At 42.9% G+C, this 13,353-nt stretch overlaps 1 protein-coding gene across 2 annotated transcripts in view; it reads left to right on the top strand.

Annotated features, from left to right (window-relative positions):
• The window catches only part of Abca13 (ATP binding cassette subfamily A member 13), a 398,914-nt gene that overhangs the window by 184,827 nt on the left and 200,734 nt on the right, over window positions 1-13,353 (top strand). For both annotated transcript variants that reach the window (XM_041669712.1, XM_041669711.1), the window contains 4 exons: window positions 1,826-1,963; window positions 2,983-3,163; window positions 5,272-5,490; window positions 13,019-13,215. In XM_041669712.1, the coding sequence (XP_041525646.1) occupies window positions 1,826-1,963; window positions 2,983-3,163; window positions 5,272-5,490; window positions 13,019-13,215 (735 nt within the window). The remainder of the gene's footprint in view (window positions 1-1,825; window positions 1,964-2,982; window positions 3,164-5,271; window positions 5,491-13,018; window positions 13,216-13,353) is intronic.

Below are 13,353 nucleotides of genomic sequence, written 5' to 3'. Positions count from 1 at the left end.
ACTTAGGCTAGAATGCGTGTGTGTGTGTGTGTGTGTGTGTGTGTGTGTGTGTGTGTGTGTTAGTTACAGATTTGGACGTGGTAATAAATAGAGAACTTTTCATTTCTTTCTACCTGAAATGAAGTGAAGTGAATGCTAAGTGGGCTGAGGTGAACCTGGAGAATGTGCTTCAAGAACATGGTGGTGTTTCATATGGAACTGCTAGAGTTACAAATTATCCTTCTGTGTAGAAGTTCTCTCTGAATAGTTTTCTCAGATACTGACTCTATGCTCCTGTGTTCTAGTAACCTTTGCAAGCATCAAAGACAGGTCAAAGAAGAGCAATAGCATCACGGGGTCTGACGGTAGTAGACGAGGGCTTCTCGCCCAGCATTTATTCAAGTTTGCTCACTACATCTCTAGGTCACTTGGGGAAGTAGATTTGAGAGAGGCTAGCAGCTAGTTCTAGCTTAAACCAAGGAGGGATATTTTGGGTTCCCTTCAAAAGGGGACATGCCACCCCATTTCATGATTGGTTTTTGTATGTGGTGCGTATTGCAATTTATTAGCATTTCATTCGGATTAGTTAGATTATGTACTTGATCCTGATTCCTCATGTTCCTGATCTCCCATCTCCTCCCCTCGATTCCCCCGCCCCCAGTTTACCCAGGACGTCTAATCTATTTCCTCTTCCCAGGGAGAGCCATGTATCCCTCTTAGGGTCTTTCTTGTTACCTAGCTTCTCTGGGACTGAGGATTGTAGCCTGGTTATCCTTTGCTTTACATCTAATATCCACTTATGAGTGAATACATACTGTGTTTGTCTTTCTGGTTCTGGATTACCTCACTCAGGATGATTTTTTTCTAGTTCCATCCATTTGCCTGCAAATTTCATGATGTCATTGTTTTTCTCCACTGAGAAATACTCCATTGTGTAAATGTGCCACATTTTCTTTACCCATTCTTCGGTTGAGAGGAATCTAAGTTGTTTCTGGGGGGTGGGATGGAGGGAGAGAGTAATGAAAGAGATATCTTGATAGAGGGGGCCATCATGGGTTTGTGGAGAAACTTGGTGCCAGGGAATCTCCCAGGAAAACACAAGGAAGACTCCAGTTAAGGCTCCTAGCAGTAGTGGAGAGGGTGCCCGAACTGTCCTTCTCCTGTAATCAGACTGGTGACTACCCTAATTGTTATCACAGAGCCTTCATTCAGTAACTGATGGAAACAGATGCAGAGATCCACAACCACGCACTGGGCTGAGCTCTGGATGTCCAGTTGAAGAGGGGGAAGAAGGGGAGGGGTCAAGATCATGATGGGAAACCCACAGAGACAGCTGGGCTGAGCTTGTGGGAGTTCACAGGCTCTGGACCAATAACAGCTAGGGAGTTGGCATGGGACCAACCTAGGCCCCCTGCTTATGGGTGACAGTTGTGTTGCTTGCTCTTTTGTGGGACTTTTAGCAGTGGAACCAGGATCTGTCTCTGATACATGAGTTGACTCTTTGGAACCTGTTCCCTGTAAAGGGATGGTTGCCCCGCCTTGATGCAAGGGGGAAGAGCTTGGTCCTGCTTCAACTTGATAAGCCATGTTTTGTTGATTCTCTTGGGAAGGAGGCCTTACCCCTTCTGAATGGAGACAGAGGAGGAGTGGATGGGTGTGGGTAGAAGGGAGGTAGGGGAAGAGGCAGGAGGAGAAGAGGGAAGGAAAATTGTGGTCGGTATGTAAAATAAATAAATAAAATAAAAAAGGAAAAAAAATCAAACAACAACAAAGATTAGGTGCTCCAGAATGCTCATGTAAATGGAAAAATAATTATTCTAATTCTAACCGTATCTTACTTCCTAAGGAACTTTTGGTCTAGGGAAACCATGGTATTTCCCCTTCACTGCATCCTATTGGAAAAGTGTGTGTGGTTTGATAGAGAAGCGGCGATGCTCTCTGAGTTCCGGTTTATTCTTCTTCAACGAGGACTTTGGTAGCAAAGGTGGGTAACAAAAGCTCTATTGGATACATTTTCTCTGGTCAGTTTTGATTTTCACTTCTATGTAGGCATTTAACATTTTGTACAGATTCCAAGTTTCTTCCATTTGGGGCTCTGGGCTCTGAAACAACCGCAGGGTTGATCTGCAATGCTTTGGTGATATGTCCATAGCCTTGGAAGCTGGGGATGGACCAGTCACCTGCTATTTGTGTTGCTCCTCTCCATAGATTTCTGTGTGTGTATGTGTGAATTACAGTTTGTTAAAATTCATAATGAACAGGTGTAAGAAAGCTAAAAGGAAAAGCAAGCAGCTGCCAAGTATAGCACACTTCAATTTTTCCAAATGATTTTACATATTTTAACATCTGTGATTATTCTATGAACAAGAATATCACTTCCTCTTATGACCAGGGACTTTATTTAAGACAGTAAAATTTCTTAAACAAGGGAGAGCAGGACCACTGATGTCAATCATTCTCCATCATTGTGACCTTTGACTGTGGACCAGGCATGAGAGCCACTCAGAGTGGAGCCCCTGTGAATGGAGATGGGTCACCAAGGACCAGCTAGATCCTACCATGCTGGATCTGTATTCTGAGTGAATATTGGAAAGTAATTTTAAACTCTAATTAACCAAGTAGATTATGGATGGGTAGGAGCTGCAGAATATACCCTACCAGCCACTATCCTCTCCTGTGTCAGGGGAAGATTTCCTGTGGACACTGATGTGTAAATAGCCTGTTTAGTTCCCATGTCTACAGGACCCTTTGTGCATCTATTTTTATTTCCTTACATAGCGGTTCTCCTATCAGAAGAGATCAAAGCTTTGTTGTCAGTGGCCTCCGTGTATTTTTGCCATTACACGTTGTCCTCATGGTTTTCTGTAATGAAGTCTGCAGAAGTGCTTGGCCTGCCTCCCGGAGTCAGGATTCTGTTCCAAAGGAACAGATGATTGGATAGTGTAGGCCTTGTTTTCCAGGCTCCTGAAATCTTTTCATGGTGAATGTCCATTCTCCTTACAGGGTCCTCACAGCAAAATGGCCCAGGAGAGCTGGAAGGAGGTACCCCAGGAGTGGCTCTAATATCGGTGACAAAGGAATATGAAGGCCACAAAGTAGCTGTCCAAGAGCTCACCCTCACCTTCCACAGAGACCAGATCACAGCCCTGCTGGGAACCAATGGTGCAGGGAAAACAACCATCATGTATGTCTCATTTTCAAGACTATATTTTATCTTCCTTCTCCCTCTTCTCCCTCTTTTTCTTTTCTCCATCTCCATCCCTCTTTCCTTCTTCTCCTCCCATTTTTAGTTTTTTATTGTTGTTGTTTTGCTTTGATCTCAATAGACAGCTTAGTGATTCAGAAGAGCAAGCGCTCTCCAAAGCATGTCCCCTGCCCCCATAGTCCTCAGTCATATTTTAGACTTGGAGTAGATTCCGAGGGGAGAGGTGGATGGATATTTTACAATACACCAAACTTTATTTATTTATTAAAAATAATCCAACATGTTTTACTTTAATCTTTTGAAGTTCTTTGACAGCCGCTAAAGCATAATTTTATTTGAATAATTATAGACAAAGAGCAGTGAAATCTCTATAAACTAAGAATGTTTGCTTTTCTGTTTTCATCTTCTTTTTCTTTGACTTTTTTCTTGCTAAGTCTTGGATTTTGGTTTTGGATCCAGTGGTTTCAGATTTGATTAAAGAATTCAATCATGTAGCCCCAGATGGGGAGAAGTGAGTTCAAATATCCATAGCCTTGAGCTGGTTGAGGAACAGCCGTGTTGAAGGCTAACTGCCAATATTACAGAGTGTGTCTTTTGAGTAAACCACTCCTTATTCTTTTTCTCAGCAAATGTGCACAGGTCTAACGTATGGTTAGTAAGAATGATGAGAAGGAAGTGGTCCCCACCTTAGCGAGGACGGCAGAAATGTGGTGTCTGTGGGGCCCCAGCAGCGCTCGCTGGAGACAAATCAAAAGAAGAACATGGGGTATTTGTATTTGTACCTCACACGCTGAAATAGAACGAAAGGGTTATTCCTTTCTTGGAACTTGCAAATTGAGAACATACCATAACTCAGCAAACGTTTGCTAATGTGCATGTCTTACCAGGGAATCTTAGTGCACCTGTCTTGCAGAATGATGAGAATTAAAAAAGAAGGCTCTGGATGTTTCAGGGTTCACTAACGACTTGGCTTTTAGTGATATTTGGAGTACACTTGGAGTCATCTTAAGTGCTTGCCTCTTACTTTCTGGCAGTGCTTGGAGCCTGAGAGCCAATTACTGAACTGGGTCTTTATCATTTAAAGCAAAGGCCTCTGAGACTCATGCAGAATGATAGAGTTGAGTCTCTGTGTCCCCAGATTCCGTTTCCCTAGAGTTGGCTGACACAGATCAAAACAATCTGAAAAATATTGGATCTGCCCTAAATATGTTAGTTTTTCTTGTTAACATTCATTCAAAAGTACAATAAACAAATGATTTAAAGAGCATAGAAAAATGATATAGATGACATCCATACGGCAATTTTTGTACACTAAACTGAATTATTGTAAGGGGGCTATTGTCAAACCAACTCCCAAGGATACTTGAGGTATCATTACATTTATTATTTTGTTGAATTCCCAAATAGGTTTGGAAGTTGTTATAAAAAAAATTGCTCACTTGGGAGGCAGAGGCAGGCGGATCTCTGTGAGTTCGAGACCAGCCTGGTCTACAAGAGCTAGTTCCAGGACAGGCTCCAAAACCACAGAGAAACCCTGTCTCGAAAAACCAAAAAAAAAAAATGCTAATTGAATTTCTTAAGGCATAACTTTTGTGCAGTCAGTATCATGTGTTTTTGCATATAGTTCAGTAAGAGTGGGCATGTTTGTCTGACATCAGAGCACATACCACAGTGAAGACACAGAACATTTCTTTTCCCTTCTGAGATGTCTTGTATCATCTTTTGGCCCTGGCCCCTGAGTAGCCACTGACCTGTTTGCTAATTTGTTTACTTATTCCAGAATTCCATATAAATGGAATTGAGTCTACCTTCTTTCTCTCAGACTATTCACCTAAGTGTGACGCAACTGTTGAATTCTGCAATCACATTCTGTCCTCCGGGAGGTAGGGCACATTCGTAGGTCAGCTTTTCAAAGTTGGACAGACCAATATCACCATGAATTCCATATGTTTTAACTGACCATGTGGAAAACTGGTCAGCAGAAGGTGTGTGTTCCCTGTAAGCTGCGTACACCACCTGGGATCCGAGTGTCTCATTGATGTTCTGAGCTTCCGGTGTTGCTCATGATGAATCTTTGTTCCCTGCAGATCCATGTTGATGGGGCTCTACCCTCCCACTTCTGGAACGATCATCATTAATGGCAAGAACCTGCAGACAGATTTGTCCAAGATCAGAGAGGAGCTGGGCGTGTGTCCACAGCAGGATGTTCTCCTGGACAACCTCACTGTGCGGGAACACCTGATGCTCTTTGCTGCCATAAAAGCACCTTGGTGGGCCAAGAAGGAGCGACAGCAGCAGGTTGACAAGTTAGTAAATGGTTCTCTATTTCCCCTACATGTCTTTGCTTAGTCATGCAGGTGAAGAACGCGGAGATAATCACTATCATCTGTCTGTATGTGTGTGGAAAGGAAAGATATCGCAGGTGGATCTTGCATATGGAAGTATGTGGGAGCCAACAGCCCTGGGGAGCTTAGAGACGGCTTTTCTGGAAATGAACTAGATTTGATTGTTTGTCTTGGAAATGAGGGAAGAACTGAGGCAGCATGGGAAGAGTGTCTAGACAGGGGCTAGAAGGCTTGCGTATCTGGAATAAACACAATGCAAAGGAAGACAAGGAAACGTGCTGATGGACTCCTATTTGGCATGCTAAGGAACAGCAAATTTACCAGGTACACAGGTGTGAATGAACTGAAGACTTTCATTTGTCTGCAAGGTAGGCATCTCTAAGCCACAGCAGGCACACAGCCATGGGAGAGACTGGACAGAGAAACAGCACACCTGCTGTTGGCTTCCCCACCCATCCCAGCACAGGTGAGAGAAACACTAATGATAACCTAGAATAGCAGCTACAAGGGCAGCAATCACATTATTCCAGTCCGCCGTCACCTGGAGAGGAGTGCGGGTACATCACAGGATGACTGTGGATGTGAATGAAAAAGGTGGCACATAGGAAACTGAGGAGAAGGCAGGTGGTGGAGTGGGAAAGATTTGTTTTGTAGCAATGAACATGGGGGTGGGGATGAAGGAGAAGTAGGCCAGTGGGAGTTCGTGAGAATCTTCTGGAAGTGGAGAACATGCTGTGGTCCCAGTTATCTTCCAAGATCAAATATGGAGGTTGTCTCCAAATTGCAGGCATGGTAGTTTATACTTAGAGAGATGAGCTGCTCAAACAGGGATGTGAAGGTCTGCCCCAAAGCTCTCACAAGTCAGATGTATGTAGCTTTTACCTTGGGTTGCAGCATGCAGGATCGGAGGATGTTCTCTTTCGAGGATGACAGACTGGACAAGGAAGGAAGGGCTTTCCAGGATATTTTAGTGCCTCTGCCTTGACTCCAGCATACCCACCCCTGTGAACACTATGATGGCCTAAGAGGAGAAAGTTATTTGTTACCAATTATGTTCAATGTGTCTGATGAATACAGGTGGCAGTACCTTTACAATGTGGTCAAAGCATGTCTCCTAACATCCTTTAGTAGAGATATTAAAGGGTGAGGGAACCCTGGCTCCTTGAGGAAGCTTCCTCAGAAGCATGGTTCTCTGAAGTCTTAACTGAACAGACCGTCTGATGCAGAATGATCTAGGTTTACACACAATATTTTATATCGACGGGACAAAGCAGAGTTATGGGCTTTCTTTTGTTAGAACAAGACCACACACTCAGAATGGGGACTTCACATACTTCTCCGGAACCAGGGGGCCAGGATGTGAAAGCAGCTCATCAGGGAACTCCCTGTGCAGCTCCCCCTGCCAGTCTCTCAGTGCAGAGTTCGAGGAGGAAGTGACAGAGGAATGTACGGCTGCACAGATTGCTTTTGCCCACTCTGGGAAGAGAGCAGTATTTAGATCATTTCAACTTGAGATAGCTGCCTGTGTTTAGACACTAGCTATGACAAGGGCATATGTAAAACAAATCAAACGTGCCCCCTGGACAGATGCTCACTCTCTGAGGGTCAAATGCAAATTAAATTTAAAGTCTTGGAAAAGATCCTCAAGGGACAGGAGCCCTTGTGGAAAGTGGCATATGGCACCGCAAAGTTGGTTTAAATGCTTCTTTCTCCATTTCCTTCTCTCTCAAAAGTCACCCCATTGGCCTGTGCTCTACTATAAAATGTTATTCTCAGTTCACCTTATAATACCTTTGTAGAATGAATGATAGCAGAAATAATGTATGTAGCAATTATCTCTTAATTGTACAAAGAGCATGCTTACTTTTTACTTCTTAAAACCATCTCAAACTTGAGTTAGTCCTCAGTATGAAAAAACTGTGCTTGTATGAAACTAATTATATACTTTGTACTCCTTAAAACCGTCTCAGACTTGAGTTAGCCCTCAATATGAAAATACTATGATTGTATGGACTACATATATATTAGATAACCAGTTTACTGCATACAGCACTCTCCTTCCTATGATAAAGACCTGGGTCACTTGTTTCCATTAAATCTGCCTTTGCATATTTTTAGCTATCACACAAAATGATGGGCTTCATTGTGACATTTTCATACATGTTTGTCATTGCGCTTTGCTCATACTCATTCCCATTGCTCTATACTGCTCCCTCCCTCTCCTGCTAGTACCCTTCTGCCTCTTAATATAGTAGTCACTTTGCTTTTATGTCAAGTATATACACAATATGTATTTAAATTATTTTAGAGTTAAGAGTGCATAAGCTGGGGATTGTCTACTACAGATGTTATCTCATATTTGGGAGGTGGGGGCTAGAACATCAGGAGTCAAAGTTATCTTCTGTTGTGTAGTAAGTTCAGGATCAGCCTGGGTTCCATGTGAAGCTCTCTCTACACATACACACACATGTACACATATACACATATACAAACACATATACACATGCACATATACATATATGCATATACACATATACACACATACATATACACATACACACACACACACACACACACACACACATACACACACACACGAGTTTCAAAAGAAGTTCCCTGCACAGGTAAACTTATTTAATTTGAAAATTTGTATCTATGTTGGGCTATAGCAAATTCTACTGTGATCGTGACTGGGGGATTAAATCTAGTTCCTAACGATGCCACATAGGCTTCATTTTCTTATTTGAGTGCTAGGCAACCTTTAACAGTTATCAATTCACAACATGTTACCTAGCAACAAAGCCAATTTATACAAAAGCAATCAGAATGAGATCATGTTTTAGGACCGTAGTTCTCAATTAGAGGGAGGGAAAACTGAAAACATCTGATTTGGAGCCAACATACCTCTGATTAGTGTTCTGTAGCACAGCTTGTTTTCCTTAAGGTCTGAATTCATTACCATGTGAGCTCAAAGGAGGAAGCAGATCTTGTACCATCCGTGGAGGGAACAGTTGTCAAGAGGCAGATTGTTCTGCCTCTCCTTTGATCTAAGGAAGGCAAGAGTAGCCAAAAGAGGAACATCTTTAGTCATGGAGTGATTGAAATGCTGTTGCTGTATTGCTACCACGTAGCATTTCAGTGAACATAATAGAACTCAGGTTAGGGACAGGTTATCTTGGTGTGCAGTGAGGTCAGTGTGTGGAAGTGGAGCAGAGAGAGAATAACGGGTTGAGCCCTGTCTATAGTAACCCATGATGATGTCAGATGGAGTACCAGCCAAGAGAGAGTGGAGCAGAGAAAGAGGAAGAGTGAATTTAGCTTCTTAAGGAAGATGGAGGGATGGATGCCTCAATTCTCTGCAGGGCTAAGTGAGATGAACTGACCTTTGATTTACTACACAGACACCATTAATGACTTTCAACAAAGAAGTCTGAGTATGGAGGTCTTCCTGGAGCCATGTAAGGAGGGAAAGCGAGGAATATGGCAATAGCAGTTTCCCCCCCAGTGGGAACAGAGAACAGGAATGATGCCATGTTGGGAAGTTAGAAGATGGCATGAAGACAGGAACTGTAACGTCCTGTCTGTCCACTGCTGATGCTGGTTCAGTAGAGGATGAATGATTCGATGGGCTAGAGAAGAGAATCGTGATGGAAACTTGCTGATTACGGGGCAGTGAAGGGACCTTTAAAGAAGCTAAAGATCGTCTCTCCAGATAGTACATGTGGTGCAGCACACAGGCAGTGGGAGGCAAGGCGGAGTGTCTGGAACCCTTATCCAGGTTCAGCATTATTTTAGAGTTAAGAGTGCATAAGCTGGGGATTGTCTACTACAGATGTTATCTCATATTTGGGAGGTTGGGGCTAGAACATCAGGAGTCAAAGTTATCTTCTGTTGTGTAGTAAGTTCAGGATCAGCCTGGGTTCCATGTGAAGCTCTCTCTACACATACACACACATGTACACATATACACATATACAAACACATATACACATGCACATATACATATATGCATATACACATATACACATATACATATACACATATACACACACACGCACATGCACATACACACACACACACACACACACACACACACACACACACGAGTTTCAAAAGAAGTTCCTTGCACAGGTAAACAGTGATCCTTCTAGAAGTCGTAAGTTATTAAAACTCCCAGTGCTAGGGAACACACTGGATACTAAATTCCTAAGAATCCCAAGAGAGTAAACCTAGAAACAGGGCAGACTAAAACCACATCTGGATTGGCATATGACAGCAATATTGGTAGTGGTGACAGTTCCTGGTGACCTGGGATTCAAGGGGAGCAGTTTTAGAGGAAATGGGAGAAGCCTGGTCTGAAAATCATGAGTCACCCGCCGTACATCTAGACCGAGAGAGATAGAGGGTTTATGATGGATATGAGACTTGACTCAAGCCCATTTCCCCTGTCTTACCCAGGCTTCATTGTGTGGCCTCCTCTTAGCTGCAAGATTAGGATTTGTTGTTCCTAGCACATGTCATTCATCTCCCCCCAGGTCCTGGCAGCTTTATTGCATCTTTCTTTGGAACACACGGCTCAAACATTGCCACCTTGCCAAATCTCACTGTCCATCTGGCTGACTCCTTCCACCACTTCCTTTAGAGTCACAGGGCATTCCTGCAGAACCCGGGGCTTAGCTCCTTTTTATTTATTGTAATTTCTTATCTGGCCTTTCCACCCGACTCTGAGTTTCTTGAATCACAGACAAAATTTGACTTATTTCTCTGCCCCTGGAAGGTGACAGGTACCCTGCACTATAAAGGGTCAATAAACTTTTGCTCTATAAATGAATGGATGATTGAAGAGAAGTTTCCAGACACATTTTTGGTTACATAATTGAGACTTGACATGAGAAAAAGTCCTCTTCCCTTTCTGTGCCGCCTAATGATATTCTTATTAGGGAAATTTCCTGTCCTTATTATGAGAAAACAGAGATGTAATTTCACAGAAATTATCCATTTTCTTTTGATTTGCCAAGCCTGCATAATTAGGAAACCACTAGCCTTTGAGTAATCTTAGAATTTTAAAATCAAAGAAAAAACAAAACGAAACAAAACAACAGATGATAACACCTGGGTAATGTTTGCAAGAGGCTTATTGTTCTCTGATATTTATGCCTGATCTAAGCACATGAGCATGCCCTAAAACCAGCAGGCTGGGAATGATCAGGTTTTGCCATCCTCTCCAGCCCCTGAGAGTGGCTTTCATACTCTCCTCCACAATGCCTAAGAGACTAACTACAGTTCTAGCAATGTGTCTTTATCTGGAGAAGAGGCAAGTCCTTTGACTCCACTGACATTAGCTGGTGTTGTATCCATCGATTTAAAGGCCAGTGGTACAGTCGTCAATAGGACTCATCAACACGACATCCACATGTGCTTCTTAGACATGATAAAGGCCCCGAATGCTGTCCATAGAAGAGACAAACAGGAAGCACTTTGGTATGATAGAAATATAATCAGCACAGGCAAGTTTGAAAGCATTTGACAGTTTTTTGAAAACTTATTTTCTTGTCTGTCTTCTTTGCTGACTCATTTATCACTAATCACCGTCAACTGAGGTAAATGGGCTCCTGTCCTTTACTGTGTTCCAGTGGTCCATGCAGAAAGGTGTTGCTAGACTACGTAGTCCAGGCACTTGCCAAACCATTCTTTCTCCTCTTTCCTGTCGGGATCTTTTAAACCACAGCTCCACTAGCGAATAGGGTCATAGTGATTGCCCGAGATTAGGCTGAGATGTGACAAGCAGGAAATAGACTCTGAGGCTTGGATTAAACACAAACTGCCTTGTTTCTTGGCTGAAAACTAGGCAGTAGGAAGCTGATTTGAGTACTCTCTGTGCGTCAGGCAGAAAAGGCAGAGAGAATGAATCTGACAAGAAAATTCTCCTTCTTCATTAGACTAGGAAGTCCTTGTCATTCCCTTGCTACTCTGCTGGGAATCTGGAAGTGTTCCAGGAGCCAAGTGTTCTTGAAGCTCAGCTTTGCGGAGCTCCTCTGATTCTTATGCACCTGTCTAGAAGCTTCCTCCTTTGCCGCCGAATGACCTTTCAATTGTAGGCTGTCAGGAAGTGCTAAGCAGGCCTGTCCTGTCACTCATAGGGAGGGGCTCCACTTTCGCTGCTTAGGGAAGAGTGAAATGGAAAGACTGAAAATAAATAATGAGAGTCAGGAACTATTATTAAAGCAGAGTGGTTTGGAATTATGCAAGAAAGGGGGGCTCCTAGCAAGAGGAATAAACACCACATTAAAATGTTTTTGTTTTTGTTTTGTTTTTGCTAGCCAACTACTCCTGAGCATGGTGCCGCCTGCCATGGAGTATGGCTGATGTATCCAGTGTTACTCCATTGGAGAATACAATTTTTTCCCTCTCCCAGCAGCTCTCAATTGCAAAAAACCTTCTTTTTACAAATGAGGCTTTGTGTCCACTGCCCCTTCTTCTTGCTGAAATTTTGTCTGTATTGAACCTGTGCATACTGACCCAGTGTCTGTGAGTTTAAACAGGCATCAGGCCTGTTGTATTGGGAAGACATTGTTTCCTTGGAGTTGTCCATCACCTCTGGCTCTTCAAATCCTTTTACTTCCTCTCCCACATGGATCCCTGAGCTCTGAGGGGGAGGGATTTGACATCCCATATAAGTCTGAGTGCTCCAGAGTCTCTTACTTATTGCACATTGCCGAGCACAAAATGGACTCCATGTTGTTGCTTGATTTGTCTTTTTGATTTTTTGTTTATTTTGCTTGATTTTATTTTTACAGAGAGGGAAAACATGAAACTGTGTGGGTAGGGAGATGGGAAGGATCTGGGAGGAGTTAGGAGAGGGAAAAGAATATGATCAAGATATATGAAAATATGTTTAAAACAGCAATCACTACAAGAAGTTCTTTTTGTTAGTTTTATGAAATCTCAAAGTCAAGACTGAAGGACAATTGCAGATTTACTCTAATGTTAGTGATTATTGATGATTTCCACTTGAAAAATCATTGCAAATTCCTGATTAGATTAAATTTGGTTAGATGAGGTCATTAAATTTTCATGCATAGTGGGCCAGCAAGTTAAAGGCCTCTGGTGAACCCTGGGGCTTTGCCTCTGCTAATGTACTGCTCTCCATATGTTTTAGAAGAATTCAGGTCCCTTCTTTGCAGAAGGCCTGAATGAAGAGAAGAGAGATGGTTCTCAGGAGAGTTGACCAAAGTACTTTCCGCACATAACACTTTTTAGATACCACGACTAATATCATGCTTGATGCAATGACATGGTGTCATTGGCCCACTTATAAGCCTAATGATACTGTGCTTAGTGTGTACCCTAGCATCCCTAACTCTTGCCACAAGGACCCTGTGCAGTTTACAAAGACCTCAGGCACAGTAAGCGATTGTACGGGACATGAAACCCAGGGCAAAGCTTTCAGGTATTCAGGAAGAAGATGAGGACTTTCTTGTTGTTGCAGAACTCTTGATGAAGTGGAGCTAACTCAGCATCAGCACAAGCCGGCTCGAGTTCTGTCTGGAGGCATGAAGAGGAAGCTCTCCATTGCTATTGCTTTCATGGGCAGGTCAAAGACAGTGGTTCTGGATGAGCCGAGCAGTGGGGTAGACCCTTGCTCCCGTCGCAGCCTCTGGGATATTCTACTCAAGTACCGGAAAGGTAGGTGGTGAGACCCATTCCCCTTTCTCTCTCCACAATGCTATGCTTGAGAAAAGGTTGGCTATTGTATATATGATGCAAGTCATATTATAATGAGGGTGCATGATATTGCTTCAGAACAAGTAAGATATTCTAATA

Source organism: Microtus oregoni, unplaced genomic scaffold (genome assembly GCF_018167655.1).
Source record: "Microtus oregoni isolate MIOR12 unplaced genomic scaffold, Mior012 000019F_ref0000042, whole genome shotgun sequence".
In the NCBI taxonomy this organism is placed as follows: Eukaryota; Metazoa; Chordata; class Mammalia; order Rodentia; family Cricetidae; genus Microtus; species Microtus oregoni.
Note: the sequence above shows the minus strand (reverse complement) of the source record. Positions and strands in the feature narration are given on the sequence as shown.